The 17,942-nt window shown below is 36.5% G+C and overlaps 2 protein-coding genes across 3 annotated transcripts; one reads left to right on the plus strand and one right to left on the minus strand.

Moving 5' to 3' along the window:
• Positions 1-4,153: 4,153 nt before the first annotated feature.
• On the plus strand, positions 4,154-8,127 carry syce2 (synaptonemal complex central element protein 2). Its single transcript, XM_067382655.1, has 4 exons — positions 4,154-4,237; positions 4,313-4,389; positions 4,484-4,691; positions 7,569-8,127. Exons 1-4 carry the CDS (start codon positions 4,154-4,156, stop codon positions 7,761-7,763), a joined length of 564 nt encoding a protein of 187 aa, XP_067238756.1. The 3' UTR covers positions 7,764-8,127.
• Positions 8,128-8,256: 129 nt separating this feature from the next.
• Positions 8,257-17,922, minus strand: gcdhb (glutaryl-CoA dehydrogenase b). 2 transcript variants are annotated; one of them, XM_067382653.1, is made up of 12 exons: positions 17,823-17,922; positions 17,196-17,308; positions 16,517-16,555; positions 16,277-16,417; positions 16,075-16,137; positions 14,408-14,578; positions 14,120-14,249; positions 13,378-13,594; positions 11,983-12,086; positions 11,654-11,779; positions 10,446-10,606; positions 8,257-8,737 (listed from the first exon to the last, which is right to left on the minus strand). In XM_067382653.1, the coding sequence occupies exons 2-12, from the start codon at positions 17,293-17,295 to the stop codon at positions 8,664-8,666; spliced, it is 1,326 nt and encodes a 441-aa protein (XP_067238754.1). In that variant the 5' UTR covers positions 17,296-17,308; positions 17,823-17,922; the 3' UTR covers positions 8,257-8,663. The 2 variants fall into 2 exon arrangements, with proteins under 2 accessions (XP_067238754.1, XP_067238755.1); XM_067382654.1 differs by lacking the exons at positions 17,196-17,308; positions 17,823-17,922 and adding an exon at positions 16,630-17,167 and having other exon boundaries at positions 8,258-8,737.
• Positions 17,923-17,942: the final 20 nt, after the last annotated feature.

Below are 17,942 nucleotides of genomic sequence, written 5' to 3' on the forward strand. Positions count from 1 at the left end.
TAGTAAGTCATCCGGGTACTTTTCGCCTACTGTTTTTCGAATACTATAAATTAGGACATACTACTCCGCTCACATACTGTTTTTCACGTACTATATAGTAGAGAAGTATTCCATTTAGGATGCAGCGCAAGTTCCTCCTCCATCATTGACATGTCCAAGCAACTGTAAACTTTCGTCAGCACAACAGAAGGCCCGCCTCTCCATTCATTTGATTGGACAATGGAAAAAAACGCGAATGACGGCGGGCGCCTTTCTGCTCAGAGTTGCTTTTTTTCAACTTCAGGCGCTCAGAGCGCTCCTGCGAAAATGAGAGGCACAGCAGGTGGCTAAAACACGAGGCGCCCGGGGCTCATAAACAGTGCGCAAAACGCTTAACAATTTAAAAAAGGCGCCTCTCACTGCAAAAAACACGTTCTGTCTGATCGGAGCCTTAGTCAATAATTAGAGTAAACTCAACTTAAAGATTTATTTTATTCATTCAGTTTGAATTCAGGTAAAAAATCTAAACAACTATGTCATTACTTAAATGGTTTGAGGATACCGATTGCCGTAAATGGTTTAAGTTCATCAAACTCAAAGTAATAAAGTTACATAAGACTAAGCAAAACCTTGGCATCATTGGCACAAAATGATGACAGAACAGGAGCACTGTACCTCAAAACATTTAAGTAAACTAACTCATTTTGTTAAGTTGGTAGAACTTAAAATTTTTGTTACTAGTGGGGCGGGGCCGAGAGCCGTGGAAGCGGAGCAAGTATGCTGGGAATGAGAAATCAGCTGCAACTCAATCATATTAAGTTCAGCTTACTACAATCAATTTTGAGTTCACACAACTTTATTCTATTAAGTACAATGAACTTTCATCATTATTTGAGTGAAACAAACTAATTTCATTTAATTCATTTCACTGTTTGGTTTTACAGTGACTCAAGGCTACAATTATTTGATCCAAAGTACAGCAAAAACAGTAATATTGTGAAATATTATTACAATTTAAAATAACTGTTTTCTATTTCAAGTTCAAGTTTACGTTTATTTATAAAGCACATTTAAAAACAATGTGTGTTGTACCAAAGTGCTGTACAATTTTACAGAAGATAAAAGATAATAAAACTAATTCAAAAGATAAAATATAAAGCATGCAAGATAGGCCATAAACCACTCAAAACCCCCTCTTTAGGCTAGAATTAAAAGTGTCCAATGTAGGGGAAGATCTCACGCCAACTGGAAGCGCATTCCACAACCTAGGAGCCGCGACTGCAAAAGCTCGGTCACCCTTAGTCTTTAAGCGGGACCGAGGAACAGAGAGAAGGGATTTCAGAAATGTTTGAATATTAAAATGTAATTTATTCTTGTGATCAAAGCCGAATTTTCAGCATCATTACTCCAGTCTTCAGTGTCACATGATCCTTCAGAAATCATTCTATGATGATTTGATGCTCAAGAAACATTTATGATTATTATTCGAAAATATTTTATGATTTTCTTAATGAACGGAGTTCAAGAGAACAGCATTTGAAATAGAAATCTGTAACATTATAAATGTTTTACTGTTTCTTTTAATCATCCTTGCTGAATAAAAGTATTAAATTCTTTAATTTCTTTCCATTTTTTTTTTTTTTTAGATTTTTTTTCAGCAGGATGCATTAAATCGATCAAAAGTGACAGTAAATACATTTATAATGTTAGAAAAGATTTAAATTTCAGATAAATGCTGTTCTTTTAAACTTTTATTCATCAAATAATCCTGAAAAAAATATTTCAACATTGATTACAATAATAAATGTTTCTTAAGCATCAAATCATTTCAGAATGATTTCTGAAGGATCATGTGACACTGAAGACTGGAGTAATGATGCTGAAAATTCAGCTTTGCATCACAGGAATTAATTACTTTGTAAAATATATTCAAATAGAAAACAGACGTTTTTAATTGTAATAATATTTCACAATATTACTGTTTTTGTTTCTATTTTGGATCAAATAAATGCAGAGCAAAAGAGACTTCTTAAAAAAAATAAATAAATAAATACCGCTCTAAAACTTTTGAACGTTAGTGTATATAGGAAATTGTGAACAGAAGCTGCGGCAGTCATGATATTTTGTGCTAAACACTGATGAATATGATCTTTCTGCAATAATGTGTCAGCACATGGGTTTATATCAGATATACTGTCTCTCTAAACATCAGTAAATTGACATCATGCTTTCACGACATCCTGTTCTCTTCTCTGTATCCCTCACTGCTTTCTATTTTTGGAAGAGCTTTTAAATGAAACCTGGCACCTGGTTTGACTTTGAACATTTGTCCACCAATTGTTTTTTAATTTATTTATTTATTTTTTGTGTGTCCCTGCATGTCGGTGTTCTGGAAATATTCTGCATTATGTGATTCTGCAGTTTTTACAAATCCAGGGCTCATTTAATATCTCAAAAACAACCAAATACAACAGGAGGGATAGGTACTCTAAAAAATGCTGGGTTGTTTCAACCCATGTTTGGGTCAAACATGAACAAACCCAACCTTTGGGTTTAAATAGAGTGTGGCATTTTTAGTATTAGCTTTACTTTTAAACTTAAACTTTTAGCCTTTAATTAGACTATTCAGAACAACTGTATTTTAATTAACTACATTAACAAAAGTTAATGCTGTAAGAATATATTGCTCATAGTTAGTTCATGTTAACTAATGCATTAGCAAATTTAACTTTATGAAAGTTGAACAATAGGCTTTTTTATATATATAAATCATTGTGCAAATGTTGATCCTTTGCTGTTGGTTGTCCCAGCTGGCTCAGCAGCAGCAGGGATTATCTGTGTCCTCTGACACTCGTTCATCTCATTATTACAGTCCATTATGTTCTGAGCCAGTGAGGCCGACCTGAATGTATCTCCATTTACGGATTAATGGTTGCTCCTCAGATGCTGACCTGAGACACTAGTGCAAATTATGAGGTTAGGTCTCCCTATAAAACTCACTGTTGTTTGATTGAAAACTGATGTAAAGTTTGAGGGAACTTGCTTGATCACATAACACAAAAAAAATAAAAAAATAAAAAAATAAATAAATAAATATATATATATATATATATATATATATATATATATATATATATATATATATATATATATATATATATATATATATATATATATATATATATATATAGCCTATATCATGTACCATGGTAGTCATTATTATTATTGTTAACTAAAACTAAAAATGTTAAATATATTTCTATTAAATAAAAAATAGTTGAAAAACTTAAACTAAACGAAAATTTGAAAATAGAAATGTTGCATTGGAAATAAAATGAAATTAGTTTAAGCTGAATGACTAAAATTATTAACATTATAAATAAATAAAAACTATAATTAAAACCAAAATAAATAAAACGTAAATGGCAATATTTGAATAGATAAATAAATAAATGAAAAAAGTACATAACAATATTTTTGGTCATTTTGTATATATATATATATATATATATATATATATATATATATATATATATATATATATATATATATATATATATAACATTAATTCACAATATTAATAAAATTAATTTAAAAAAATACTTAAGATTTTTTTGTGTGTTTTTTGTGTCGTTTTCCCATAGAATCCCACGGCGCGTGCAGGTCACGTGCATGATTGCGCGTTGTGGATTTGTAAACACCTCCGATAAAACGAGCAAAATTACCTCTCATTTGTTACTTTGTTAGTTTGACAGTTAAAAAAAAAAACTCCAGAGACACATTATTCGACGGTGACACATTAAATTGTGTAAGTTTAAGTAATTCAGATGTGCTAAGCAACGAGCTAGTTACAATATGTGAATTTAACATGATAATATGAACGCGAAAACTAAGTTTGACCTCATTTTTAGTGGTGAAATTAATGATTATTTACGTACCATATGAATTACATGCACAATAGAAGAGTCATGTTGTACTTTGACGTTTTTGGAGTACAATACCGTGTGGTTTGTATTAAAAATAAATAATTTGGTAAAATCACCGCACTATGGTACGATATCAGCCTAACGTTACGTGTTTGTATGAGGACGAAGGTTAATTATCATGATAACGTGAATTCATGTATTTCTTATGTTATTGTGTACATATGTGTAATATTTTATGTTTTCAGGTCATGGCTCAGCATTTCTTTGGAAATTCAGGTTCCATGACAATGCAGTCAACACCCAAATCAAGTCATTACCATGCATCAGCAAAGGTACATCTGACATATGTGGTCAAATGTCTGATAATATTCTAGTATTAAATTCTGAAGTTAATATTTTCTGTGCAGATGCCAGATGATGGTCTTAACTCAACAGGTGAATCTTTGTCATTTGTTACCCTGAATGACAGCTCTGAGCAGCAAAGGTGAGCCAGTAATAGAAAACATGTTCTTTTAAAATACTCATACTATTGTTGATTAAATGTACTGTAATTTTACCTATTTCTCACCCTGTGACAGTGAGGACTCGGGTATTGGTATTTCAAATGCCTCAACTAGAAGTTTACCAGGCAGCAGTACTCTGGAAGATGTTGCCGTTTTATCTCCCACAAATGAACGGATAGATGAGATTGGAAAGAAAGCACAGGACCTTATTGAGAGAATCAATGAGAGACGGGCCATGGACCAACATGTGATGAACAGCTTTGAGGAAAAGCTCATTAAAAAGGTACTCATCACTAGCCAGAACTTCAGACAGACAGCAGAAGGTCTGGACTCTATCGCAGCTTTCAGTGGCCAAAGGGCCACCTAACTGACATGTAAAGCAACCAATCACAGTTCGTTTTTTGTTCAGTGTCATGTTTAGGGGTGTGAAAATGTGACATCGATGTCCCTACAATAACAGACCAGTGTGCGTCCAATAAATAATTAATTCAAGAACGTTGTGCAAATTTACTGCAACAATGGTGCATCACTCTCTGAAAGAAAAAAACAGCGTTTAGTTGATCCTGGTAAGCGCTCAGGTTTTTTCTTCCATGAGGGGGTTTGGCGTTACGACGGCTTTGTTTCCAGGCGGACTGTTAAAAAACACAACACACAGGTCTCCCAGATAGCTGTAGAATTCAACCAATCAGATGACGACTTCAAAACTCCCAAAGTGATTCCCATTTTGTGTGCCTTGTGTATCAAACTTTCAGCCCATGGTCCATGGACGTGACAACTGAGGCTGAGACTATAACAGATGCAAAGAAACTAACATTAGATCTTGACTGATATTGTATTTTTTTATGTAGTAAGTGCAGTTGGCTAAAGTAATACCAACATAATATAAATATTTCCTGCTGGTATTGAGACTCGAACCCACGGCCTTCGGGTTACAAGCCTGACTCTCTAACCATTAACCAAATATATAAATACAGGTATATTATAAAATATGGATGTTTATAATGATGATCAGAAATGAAATGTTCTCTGCAACATTTCCATTTTAAGTACATTTTATATGAGATATACACCAATCAGGCATAACATTATGAGCACTGACTGGTGAAGTGAATAACACTGATTATCTCTTCATAACAGCACCTGTTAGTGGGTGGGATATATACTAGGCAGCAAGTGAACATTTTGTCCTCAAAGTTGATGTGTTAGAAGCAGAAAAAATGGGCAAGTGTAAGGATGTGAGCGAGTTTGACAAGAGCTAAATTGTGATGTCTAGACGACTGGGTCAGAACATCTCAAAACTGCAGCTCTTGTGGGGTGTTCCCGGTCTGCAGTGGTCAGTATCTATCAAAAGTGGTCCAAGGAAGGAACAGTGGTGAACCGGCGACAGGGTCATGGGAGGTGTAAGGATGTGACTCAGACTCACTGATGCACATGAGAAGTGAAAGGAGGCCCGTGTGGTCCGATCCAACAGACGAGCTCCTGTAGCTCAAATTGCTCAAGAAGTTAATGCTGGTTCTGATAGAAAGGTGTCAGAATACACAGTGCTTCACATTTTGTTGCGTTTGGGGCTGCATAGACGCAGACCAGTCAGGGTGTCCATGCTGACCCCTGTCCACCGCCGAAAGCACCAACAGTGGGTACTTGAGTATCCGAACTGGACCACAGAGCAGTGGAAGAAGGTGGCCTGGTCTGATGAATCAGGTTTGCTTTTACTTCACGTGGATGGCCGGGTGCGTTTCCGTCACTTACCTGGTGAACACACGGCACCAGGATGCACTATGGGAAGAAGACAAGCCGGTGGAGGCAGTTTGATGCTTTGGGCAATGTTCTGCTGGGAAACCTTGGGTCCTGCCATCCATGTGGATGTTACTTTGACACATACCACCTACCTAAGCATTGTACCAAGTTCACCCTTTCATGGAAATGGTATTCCCTGGTGGCTGTGGCCTCTTTCAGCAGGATAATGTGCCCTGCCACAAAGCAAAAATGTTTCAGGAATGGTTTGAGGAGCACAACAACGAGTTTGAGGTGTTGACTTGGCCTTCAAATTCCCCAGATCTCAATCCAATCGAGCATTTGTGGGATGTGCTGAACAAACAAGTCCGATCCATAGAGGCCCCAGCTCACAGCTTACAAGACTTAAAGGATCTGCTGCTAACATCTTGGTGCCAGAAACAACAGCACATCTTCAGGGGTCTAGTGGAGGCCATGCCTCGATGGGTCAGGACTGTTTTGGCAGCAAAAGGGGGACCAACACAATATTAGGAAGGTGGTTATAATGTCATGCCTGATCGGTGTGTATTTTTTAACACTTTATTTTAGGGTTCAATTCTGAATATTAACTAGTTGCTTAGTAGCATGCATATTACTAGTATATTGGTTGTTTATTAGTTCTTATAAAGCACATATTATTGCCTTATTCTGCATGACCTTATTCTACATCCTTTAATCCTACTCAATACCTAAACTTAACTACCTTACTATTAATAAGCAGTAAATTAGGTGTTAATTGAGGCAAAAGTGAATGTGTTCCCCATACTGAAGTGTTAACAATATATAATGTGCATAAAATGAAAATTTCATTTCTGATAACTGTAAACACATTTCAGAGGTCTCAAACTTCTGATGAGTGGTCAGGTTTACCAATGTTTTGAGGAAACGTTTGAAGGAACTTAATATCCAATGTCTTAAAGAGTTAGTTCACCCAAAAATGAAAATTCTGTCGTCATTTACTCACCGTCAAGTATTTCCAAACCTGTATGAATTTCTTTCTTTCTGTAGAGCACAAAATCAACTGTTTGATTACTGACATTCAGATCTTCCTTTGTGTTCCTTCCTCACCTCAGGGTGAGTAAATGACAGAATTTTTCTTTTTGGGTAAACTATCCCTTCAAGTGATTTACATGGGTGTATCCAGTCAGATATTGGTGGAAATTGTGCTGTGTTGTTACTCAGAGGGCTAAGAGCATTTTCTTTGTTTTTATTGCATAAATACATGAAAAGTCAGTTATTGCTTATAAATGATTGTGTAACATTGTTCAGCAGCAACTGCAAAATCAGTAACGCAGACACTGTATATTGTCTTTTTTAAATGCAGACCGACCTTTTTCAAAAAAGTGAATTCTGATTTAATAGCGATGTGTGGTATGTGTCTGTGCAGGTGAGAGAGATGTGTCAGCAGGTGAAGGAGCAGATGTTTGAGTATTATGAGCAGCACAGTCAGGGCATGGAGGCCAGCATCGCTGAGCTGTCGGAGGTGCTGGAGAAATGCAGTCAGCTGAGCATGGAGCTACAGGGAGCCAGTCAAACCCTGGCCATCATCAATAAAGGCCTGCAGCACAGCACAGAGCAGTAGATACACAGCCAAACAATAACATAATATGAGGCAGGGTACACATATGATTTTTGAGTTGCTTGTACACTTGTATTGTAATTAAAATTAACTGTTAAATATTATATTAATATAAAATATTAGTTTTAAAATGTGTTTTCTAAATATAGTATGTTAAAGAATGTTCAATGTTCAAAATACATGGTTTATCTAAAAGACTTTTACTATCATTCCTTCTAAACCGAAAAGTGGTTTTGGTAACCACATTATATTGTTTCAATAACTAAGGTTTGAGCTTTGTAGGATTAAGGCTTTTCTCCTCCAGCATTAGTTACTGAAAACTCATTTCATTCATTGCCAATTCTCTTTATGGCTTTCTCAGCACAAATGAGCTGCTCTAAATAACTATAGATGGCAAGATACAACATTACAAAATGAGAATTTGATAACCGGCCCTAGAGCCCCTCATCTGCGTAATGAAAACCAAAGTGGAAACACTAATATTTCACATTTTATTCACCTGTATTAAATATAATTTGTTCAAAACAGCCTAACAGTTTGAGATTTTTCTATAATACATAAATGTACAAACAAAAACGTGCACTTTTTCATCTCTGCGATCCTTTTTTACAAATCTACTTCAAAAACCTGCAGTCAAACCTTATTTCAAAGTGTGATTAGTTAGAACATAGAAAAATAGATCTCTGACAAAGACTACATGAAGTACAGACATGAAAAAAATCACATACATTACCTGAAATACTGCGTTTTTTTTCCATTACATTTAGAGAATATCGTATTTCTTAAAGATTTCAAGTAAGTTGTAGTGGTAAATGATGCAAACTCTACAAGCGTTCTGAACTGAAAGGGGTTAAAAGGCAGCAGAAGTCGAGTAAATGATGGGTACAGTAGGGAGGCAGCAGCTCATTTGTCCACGGTGAAGGACTGCAGTCCAGTGATGGCTCTGCCCAGGATCAGGGCATGGATGTCATGGGTACCTACAAAAGATGACAAAAAACAATGTTTGATCAAAATATTACACACACAAGGCATGCTGACAAATCTACATGTGCAATCTGGTTTTGCTTTTCAAACTTTTACTTCATAAAAGAACAAATTTTAACCTGTTAACTTTCACCCCCTTTCTGAGCACAGATCTGAACTAAATGCTTGCAATTCATGAATGCTTTGGAATACAGATCTAAGCTTGGTCTCTTTTTAAAGACGATGCCCAACAGATTATTGAAAGCAGCTTCAAAAAATTAAAGCATAAAGTTACAGAAGTTTAAGTTTACTGTAAAGCAGGGGTGTCAAACTCAGTTCCTGGAGGGATGCATATTTTACAATATTATTTGGACTATCAAATTGCTAGAAAATCAAAGCCATATGTCTAACCGAGTTCCAACGCTAAAAGGTTTTAAAGTACTGCTTCCATGGTAATGCAATGTCCAGTTTTGGCCACGTATACACTGCCGCCAAATTCAGTTGTCGGTTCACCTTTTAGTGCTTAATCCCGTTCTGTACACACAGTTCAGTAATTTACGGTAGTGACGAACGCATTTTCAAAAATTCTATGCAGAGTGTATGGAACTGAATGACGTATTTAATCTCTCCTCAGAGACGTGTCTCTCTTCTGTATGCGTGCGGTGAAGAAAACCACAAGGAAAGATGTACGAGGCTTCACTCAAATCATGTTGCCAGATTTTGCTAGAAAAAGGCCATAATAAACAGAGATACATTTAAATGCTTTCTATTGAGAACAAAACCAAAATATCGTAACCCACACCTGCCCACTTTAATATCCCCATAAATTTGATTGCTTTATGAGCCAAGCCCAAACAAGCCCAAAATGCTTATAATAAGTGGACATAGCAACACTTCAAGAGTGTGCTCTGTGAAGTAGCCTTATGAACAGAAACAAAACATGAGGCCTTTGTAAACATTGGTTTAGTTAAATTAACAGAACATAATGGCTTCACTCCCGGTTGTCACTCCTGAAGCTTTACAGTTTGTACGTGGCCTTTTAATTGTGTTTAAGCTTTCTAATAATTATACCAAAGTCATAATGATTACTAAAATATGTTATAGAGAAAAAAGGCAATAAATTATGGAGCCCCTAAAGGGACATGAAAAAAAAAAAAAGAGATTGAAGGAAAAATTTAATATCAATGCTTTTGTGTTCTTACGCAAATGTTTTGTGTTCGCTCGCTAAACTTTTTAGAGTTCTTTGGGAGCAAATGCAAAAGTTTTGAAAATATAATAAATAAAGAACGGCAAGTGTCCGGCTACTGGCCCTGACAGTTACCAGTTAACTATAATGTATAGGATTTTTACTAAGTGTAAAACTATGCACTAACAAACAGCCACCTTTATGGTGACTAATTTGTGCCAGTATTTGTAGTTTATATTTTGGGTTACAGTGGCAGTTTTTATGAAATTATATAGTATTCCTCTAAAAAAGAATAAGGGAAAAGACAGGATGTATTGAATAGGTTTGTTCCTGGAAAAAAATATAAAGTGCTTTAATGCAAGCTTTCGGTTGTCCTCCAAAAATTTGCTTTGTAATCCCGATCACTTTCCTAAAGGCTCAGAGCATTACAAAACTCTCATCTGTGCCGTGAACAGCAACAGGAAGTTTAAATCAGGGATTACACATCGGTTTCTCTGTAATGCCTGATCTTATCACTTTATTCACATCTCTCTGACCTTCGTAAGTGTTGACGGCTTCCAGGTTCAGGACGTGACGAATGACGTGATACTCGTCTGCGATGCCATTTCCTCCCAGCATATCTCGGGCCTGTCTAGCGATATCGAGGGCTTTACCGCAAGAGTTCCTCTTCAGCATAGATATCATCTCTGGAGCTGATCTGTGAACGTAGATCAGAGAGTAAAGACCGTTAGCTTGGATAGACCTCAATGAGGGGTGATTCTCTTACAGATTAACGTAATTCTTTCCAGACAGGTTTTAAATTCTAAATTGTATGTTTTTAATTAGTTCAAATAACCTTAACTTCCTGCAGAGCAGCTTTACAGGACAGGAAACGGGGAACTTCACTGGGGTATTTTTGTAATGATAAATATTGAAGTGACTTGTAATAAAAATGACTTGAGATGAAGTACTGGACCTTTTAAAAAAACAGTGAAGGAATGGGAAGCGTCTAAGCATTTCCATATTTTTCATGACTTCATCTGTTGTTGATTATTGGAAGAGGATTTTTTTGTTAATCATTATAGCAAATATAGTCAAAATGACCAATTTTTAGTTTACCAAGTTTTTCATGACCCTGTAAAATGTGTAAATTGCACGAAGCATATGTCTTTCCCTGTTCTACACTTAATCCCTTCATCCTCACAAAAATGATATCCATAGCCTGGTTTCTACTCAAATTACCCAGAACAATTTGTCCCAGGGACTTTGTTCCCCCAGACCTGTTTCTGTCTGCATTTCCATTGTGGTCTAAAGTTCGGTGAAGATTAGACAAATTAGTGCGGAGCACACGACTTTACAGTTCCCGCTGAATTTCATCCTCCGTATAGAAGCTTAATAAAGCCTTAACCTCGTTGTTGGTCCGTCAGTCATATTTTTTAAACTCCATTGTTGATTCGAATAGCAAACAACTCTTACTGCACACACCGCAACAGACATGCTGATTAAAATAAAATGCTGCGTGAACTCAACCAATCAGCATGTTCAGTGAAAAAGTCCCACCCCCAAAAGTTCATGAACTTTGAAAAAGCACTACTTCGTGAGAAGGGACTTTCTGAGGGGGAAAATCTTTACCCGGAACTTAATTTAGAACCTGCGGTCGAGTACCACCCCAAAGTCTCTAGTTCCTGGGGAAAGTTCCTGCAGTGGAAAGGCGGCTCTAGTCTATAAATCCTAAAAACTGCAGAATTATAAAGATGAACCTCACTTTTTCTCATCTATTAGTCGGCCCAGCTGCAGACACGACTGCAGGCCGATGGTGATCTCGGTCAACATGTCTGCCATCTTCTTCTGTATCAGCTGGTTTCTGGCTAGAGGAACTCCAAACTGGATTCTAAAGAGAACATTACAGGTCACGTTACATTCTGAAAAATAACATCTGTAAGAACCATATAGAAATGAACTATAAGGGGAGCCAATCTTGGCAAGCAAGCAATAAACAGTTTTTTACATTAACATTTACATTTTAAAATCCTTCCACACTTTCCACATCATCTAGTCAGTCATTAATGAGAACAGATGGTGACGTGTTCTGACCTGTCCAGTGTGTACTGACGTGCGGCATGGAAACAAAATTCGGCGGCTCCCAGAGCTCCCCAAGCGATGCCATAGCGAGCATTGTTCAGACACCCGAATGGACCCTGGTGAATAAGGAAGAAAACCCCGGCTATATTAGTATTATTACCAAAAAAAAAAAAGTATTATACATTGGCAAGAGTTGCGTCCCAAGTAACGCACTATACACTCATCCATGTATGTGTGTGAATTTTATAAGGTTATTTTGTCATTTAACAACGGAGTCTGATCGCCCCTCCCCCTCTGCTACATAATAAAAGCTGTGACAGTTGAGTGCATGAAGTGTCCAACATTCCACACTTTGTTTTTTCTGTTAACTTAGCGCATCATCAGGGTATTTAAAGTGCACTTTTTCTTTTTTGGAATTTCTGTGTGAACGCACTACTCACACTATTTATATTTAAAAACGTCATAGAATAGTGCATAAGTACGCAAATTGGGACGCACCTAAGGTGATTAGTGGAGTTTGGAACTGACATAAGGGCTGATTATGACTTCCATTAATCAGCTGATAAATCTCAAAATGGCCAAAAATGAAATTGGCTTAAGCAATATAGACACTATTCAGTTTATTTGGCTGTATTGGGACAGTACAAAAAAAAAAATCAGCACAAAAAGCATATGTGTGATGTTTTTTTTTTTTGTATTGTACTCATAAATTATTTATCTGTGAGCATCATTTGCTCATAATCTTTAAACAGAATAACTCCCCCTCCCTCTTGCAGCTGATCTCTTCTCTTCTCTGATGACAAGTTTACTGGCGCGAGGGCGGGGCAACCTGTCACTAACATGAGATCCTCCAATAGCAAACCACAACCATCCAATCAATTCCCCATGGACAAAAATCAAGCCCTGCCCTACATTTATTCTTCTTTGAGAAGCCGTTTTACTTGGATACGTCACAATAGGGAAGAAACTTCTATCACACCTTCTGTTTCAAAGCATTGACTTTATCAAGTCAAGTCAAGTCACCTTTATTTATATAACGCTTTTTATAATGCAGATTCTGTCAAAGCAGCTTTACAGTGATAACTGGTACATAAATTTAAAGAATAGTGTCAATGCAGGCAGATCAAAGCACTGTTGAAATCAAATGTCAAGTTAAATGTCAAGTGTCCCCAACTAAGCAAGCCAAAGGCGACAGCGGCAAGGAACCCAAACTCCAAAAGGTGACATCAGGTGGCAAACAAGTGGCAAATATGTGTTAAAACGGAGAAAAAACCTTGGGAGAAACCAGGCTTATTCGGGGAACCAGTCCTCCTCTTTATTTCTATGCCTACTACTAATAAAGTAAAGTCAATAAACCCTGAGCCAGTGTTTCTTGATGGTGTCTCATGCAGTTTCTCTCTCACTCACCGCCAGTCCTGTAACTTTGGGCAGCAGGTTTTCCTCTGGCACTTCCACCTCATCCATGATGATCATGCCGGTGACTGAAGCCCGTAGAGAAAACTTGCCCTCGATCTTGGGGGTGGACAGACCCTTCATTCCACGCTCCAGGATGAAACCTCGCACCTTCCCGTCATCGCATTTGGCCCAAACCACACAGATATCAGCCTCAGGTGAGTTCGTAATCCTGTGCGAGATGGGAGCAAGTTTGAGATGATAGAAGAGATGCTTTGTCATGTTTAAAACACCACACTGACATCTGAACAACATTAAAAACTTGATTTTCACCACGGGGGACTTTAAAGTCTAATTTTAGATTTTTACTTCAGGCGACTGTATAAAAGATTAAAAATTCATACAAATTTTTTGTTAATTTGTGAAGATTATCATGATGAGCAAAAGGTGTTAGAATCATAATCTTTTGTTGGTCACAGAGCTTATTTTCTGCAATAATCCAATTGGGTTTTTGTCAAGGGAACCAGGGTAATGCAAACTTCTGGGATGGGCTACAAAAATACATCATAACTGTGGCGTTCTGGCAGCAACTGTCCATTAAGTGAATGCAGTCCTTATAAAAAAAAGCCTTATAGCAGCACCATGTGGACACAGACTGTAAATGGCAGAGAACCTACACTTTGTGATTTTATCCATGCATGTGTGAACTCTACTGTTGTTCTAAACCTGCGTTGTATAACAGCGGCGCTGGACCCACCAGGTCTTGGAGCCGGTGAGGGTGAAGGTGCGACTAGACGGGTTGTACTTGGCACTGGTCTCCATGCTGCCCGGGTCACTGCCATGGTTTGGCTCTGTCAGTCCAAAACAACCTAGAATCTCTCCTCGTGCTGCACAACACATAGACATTATGCTGTCTGCATGGTTATGAACTTCAGTGGGTGAATCTTATGAGCGATACTTCAGCCCAAAGTCAAAAGATAAAGAATGTGAACCATTGAGATGTTTTGCATCGTGACTCATTTCCTGAATCGTTCTGCAGTCTTACCCAGTCTGGGCAGGTATTTTTGCTTCTGTTCCTCGGTGCCGTAAGCATTGATGGGGTGCATGACCAGCGAGGACTGCACACTCATGACCGAGCGATAGCCGCTGTCCACTCGCTCCACCTCGCGAGCAATGAGACCGTACGCCACGTAACTTGTGCCAGCACAGCCGTAACCTTGATAGGGAAGTGTGCGTGAGTGAGTTACAGAAAAATATAAATGGTTACACAATAACACTTTACAATAAGGTTTCATTTGTTAACATTAGTTAATTGAACAACACTTTTACAGCATTTAGTTAAATGTAAATTTCATCGTTTACTAATATATTTTTTTAGATCAAAATTTGTATCAGTTAACACATCGGTTAACGCTTTATGAACATGATGGTTATTGTAGTTTCAGAGTATATGTGAAAACTTACACGAAAACATTCAGTATTCCTCAAAATGCATAAAAACAATCTCGGAATTTTATGCAAACCTGTAATAATTCACTATATTAAATTACACATATATATTTATGTGTTTAATTTCACTTTATTAACCAGTGTCTTTGCTGCTCAAATTAAAAGATTTAATTCAACCACACTAATAAACAAAAATTACTTTAAATTAGATTTAGAAATAAAAGTGTTGAACTTTCTCCTCCTATATCCTGTTCTTCTAAAAATATATCCTGTTCTTCTTCAATCCAGAATGGCAGCACAGCAGAAAGGTTTGTTTGAGCTGCGCCTCTACTGTAGAGGCATAAATATGCTTTTTTTTATGCAATTATGCATTTTTTATAAAAAAAATTATAAAAAATAATTAAATAATAAATATGACTACTGTAATATTTTAGTGTAAATAAAAAAATATATTTAAGAAAAATAATGTAATGTCATTTTGCAGCTGTATTGTAAAATAAAATTCTTATATTTAATTTATTCTTAAATTAAATCAAGACAGACATAAATAAGGATTTTAAAATGTCAATTTAAAAAAAATTGTATTTAAGAAAAATAAGAATTTTATTTTACAATACAGCTGCAAAATGACATTACATTATTTTTCATAAATATAATTTTTTTAATTTACACTAAAATATTACAGTAGTCATATTTATTATTTAGTTTAATTACTTTTAATAAAAAATGCATAATTGCATAATAAAAATGCACATGTATGCCTCTACAGTAACAAACCTTTCTGCTGTGCTGCCATTCTGGATTGAAGAAGAACAGGATATTTTATTTATTTATTTTTAAAAAGAAGAACAGGATGTAGGAGGAGAAATTTCAACACTTTTATTTCTAAATCTAATCAAAAGTTAAACCCTCAAACTGCAGGGAGCACATATAGTGTCGCTTTTGTTGACAAAAGTTGGTTTACAGGTGCTTTCTATAAAATTTGGGAATATATTTTGCGCCCGTTGTGTTCCCAAATGCACATTATAAGACACAAACTCGGAAGCAGAGATGGAGTTTGTGTGGAGCAGCATCCAATTGAGTCACTGAAAATAGTGTATCGTGAGCTGTGTAAATGAACACGCAAATATTGCATTTACATTGCAAATATTTATTTAAATCGCAGCTTTTGCAATTTGATAATCATTTTTCGATTTTATTAATCGTGTAGATTTGCTCTAATATCGACTGCTGACCAATATGGTGCTGGTATATTGTGCATACCTTTAATAGTTGGGCCCAAAACCCCAAGTTCGCCCATCTCAGACACAATCTCACGATGAAAAACTAGTGGAAAACAAAGAACAGTTAGTTTAAAAATGCCTTCAGTCAATGGAAACTAACACCCTACTACACAATCCGTAGCTCATTTTAGAAGTCGTGCTGTAAACTACAAGCTGTCAATGTGATATACACAAACACTCACCTTCATTTCTGTTGGCCAGCAGGATTCGCGGCATGAGTTTCTCCTGGCAGTAGGTGTGAAAGGAGTCTCGAATCATGACCTCCTCCTCCGTCAGGAGACCCTCCAGCTCCAAAGCATCTCGCCAGTTAAACTGCGCTTTAGCTGAGGTTAATATGACCGGATATAACAAACATGTAGGTTAGTGATCAGCAGATATTCAGAAGCTTAGAGCAGAAAATATTGCAAAAGATGTAAACGTACGTGTTTTCACTTGCTTCTTTTCACCAGACTTCTCTCCATCTGATAGAGGAATAAGAGAATTATACATTTGTGCATCTTTACAATGTTATGCATGTGCGAATAGAAATACACACCTATTCAAAAATGATGCATTGAATTGATCAAAAGTGACAGTAAAGACATTTATACCATTACAAAAGATTAAAAAATTCAGTTTCCCTTGAACTTTCTATCATCAAAGTTTCCTGAAAAAAATACAACAAAAAAAATTAAGTAGCACCATTTTCAACTGATAATAATAAGAAATGTTTCTTGAGCACTAAATCATACCAATTATTATTTCAGAGAAGGAAATTAACAAGCTTGAAGAACATAACTTATATTCTGTACTTGAGCTCAGCTGTGGAATAAAGACTTAAAAATTAAAATTATTAATGTTGTTCCAAACCTGTATGTTGTTATTTTATTAAAATAATCTTCTACCTCCATAATGATTTGCATGAATGATTTGATTTGATTTGATTTGAATAAAGACTCAGTTTCAGTCTGTTCATTACATAAATACACTGTGTGGCTTCAAAACTTTTGAAATATATCTCAAAAACTGTATGGATAGACAAACAAACAAACAAACAAACAAACAAACAAACAGGTCTGGAACAACACAAGGGGGCACAAGTATCCAAACTGCTGTTCTGACCCCTTGGAGAAGCCGCAGCAGTTTTCTGTGATCTGGAAGCTGTAAAGAGGACACATCTCTGGCTGTTCCCAAGCAGACGACTCACACTCCTTAATGCCATGATGAGTGAGCCTCTGTAAAATTAATAATGCATGTCATGAATGTCATAGGGCAACCATACATTACAATGCATGCATGTATCAAAACACAGACAACAATGCCTTAAACATTTCCATGCATTATTATTAATTTTTTTTTTTTTTTAATCAGGCTGGGCCTGTCAAATTAATATTTGTTTTGGCAAAATGGCAGCACACAATTTCAGAATACAAATTATGGAATTATGCTGAAACTATGCTGAAGTAACTGGTTAAAACACCCAAAGACAATATATACAGGATATTAACATTGTGTTTTAAATAACAGATTTCATAATACAACTAGAGCTTGGGAGAGTTTCAGTCACTGTCCACTGTCCAGTGTAGGTAAACAAATCCTCAGGCATGTATTCTGTAAGCATTAGCGTCACAGTTTTTGGCCACAAGTCATGCACACAAACAGCAGTTGAACCAAGAGCACAGGTATCATCTAGCAGCGAATAAAGGACTCGGGTATAATGTCATATAAACAGATAAAAGCTTCACGTACCTGGAAACCACGAATTATGAGCAGACCGTACAACTAGCGCACTTTTGTCATCCAGCGATAAGGACGTTGGACAGGTGGGATTTTTTGACAGCGCATGCAGGGCGGAAGAGGAACATGAAT

The sequence above is a fragment of the Chanodichthys erythropterus genome, chromosome 3 (genome assembly GCF_024489055.1).
Source record: "Chanodichthys erythropterus isolate Z2021 chromosome 3, ASM2448905v1, whole genome shotgun sequence".
Taxonomy (NCBI): domain Eukaryota; kingdom Metazoa; phylum Chordata; class Actinopteri; order Cypriniformes; family Xenocyprididae; genus Chanodichthys; species Chanodichthys erythropterus.

Coding starts and splice junctions, on each gene's coding strand:
- syce2 (XM_067382655.1), top strand. CDS start 4,154: ATGGCTCAGCATTTCTTTGGAAATTCAGGTTCCATGACAATGCAGTCA. Junction 4,390..4,483: donor GACAGCTCTGAGCAGCAAAG/GTGAGCCAGTAA, acceptor ACCCTGTGACAG/TGAGGACTCGGGTATTGGTA. Junction 4,692..7,568: donor AGGAAAAGCTCATTAAAAAG/GTACTCATCACT, acceptor GTGTCTGTGCAG/GTGAGAGAGATGTGTCAGCA.
- gcdhb (XM_067382653.1), bottom strand. CDS start 17,295: ATGGCATTAAGGAGTGTGAGTCGTCTGCTTGGGAACAGCCAGAGATGT. Junction 12,087..13,377: donor CCAAAGTTACAGGACTGGCG/GTGAGTGAGAGA, acceptor CTTATTCACCAG/GGTCCATTCGGGTGTCTGAA. Junction 11,780..11,982: donor CGTCAGTACACACTGGACAG/GTCAGAACACGT, acceptor TGTTCTCTTTAG/AATCCAGTTTGGAGTTCCTC.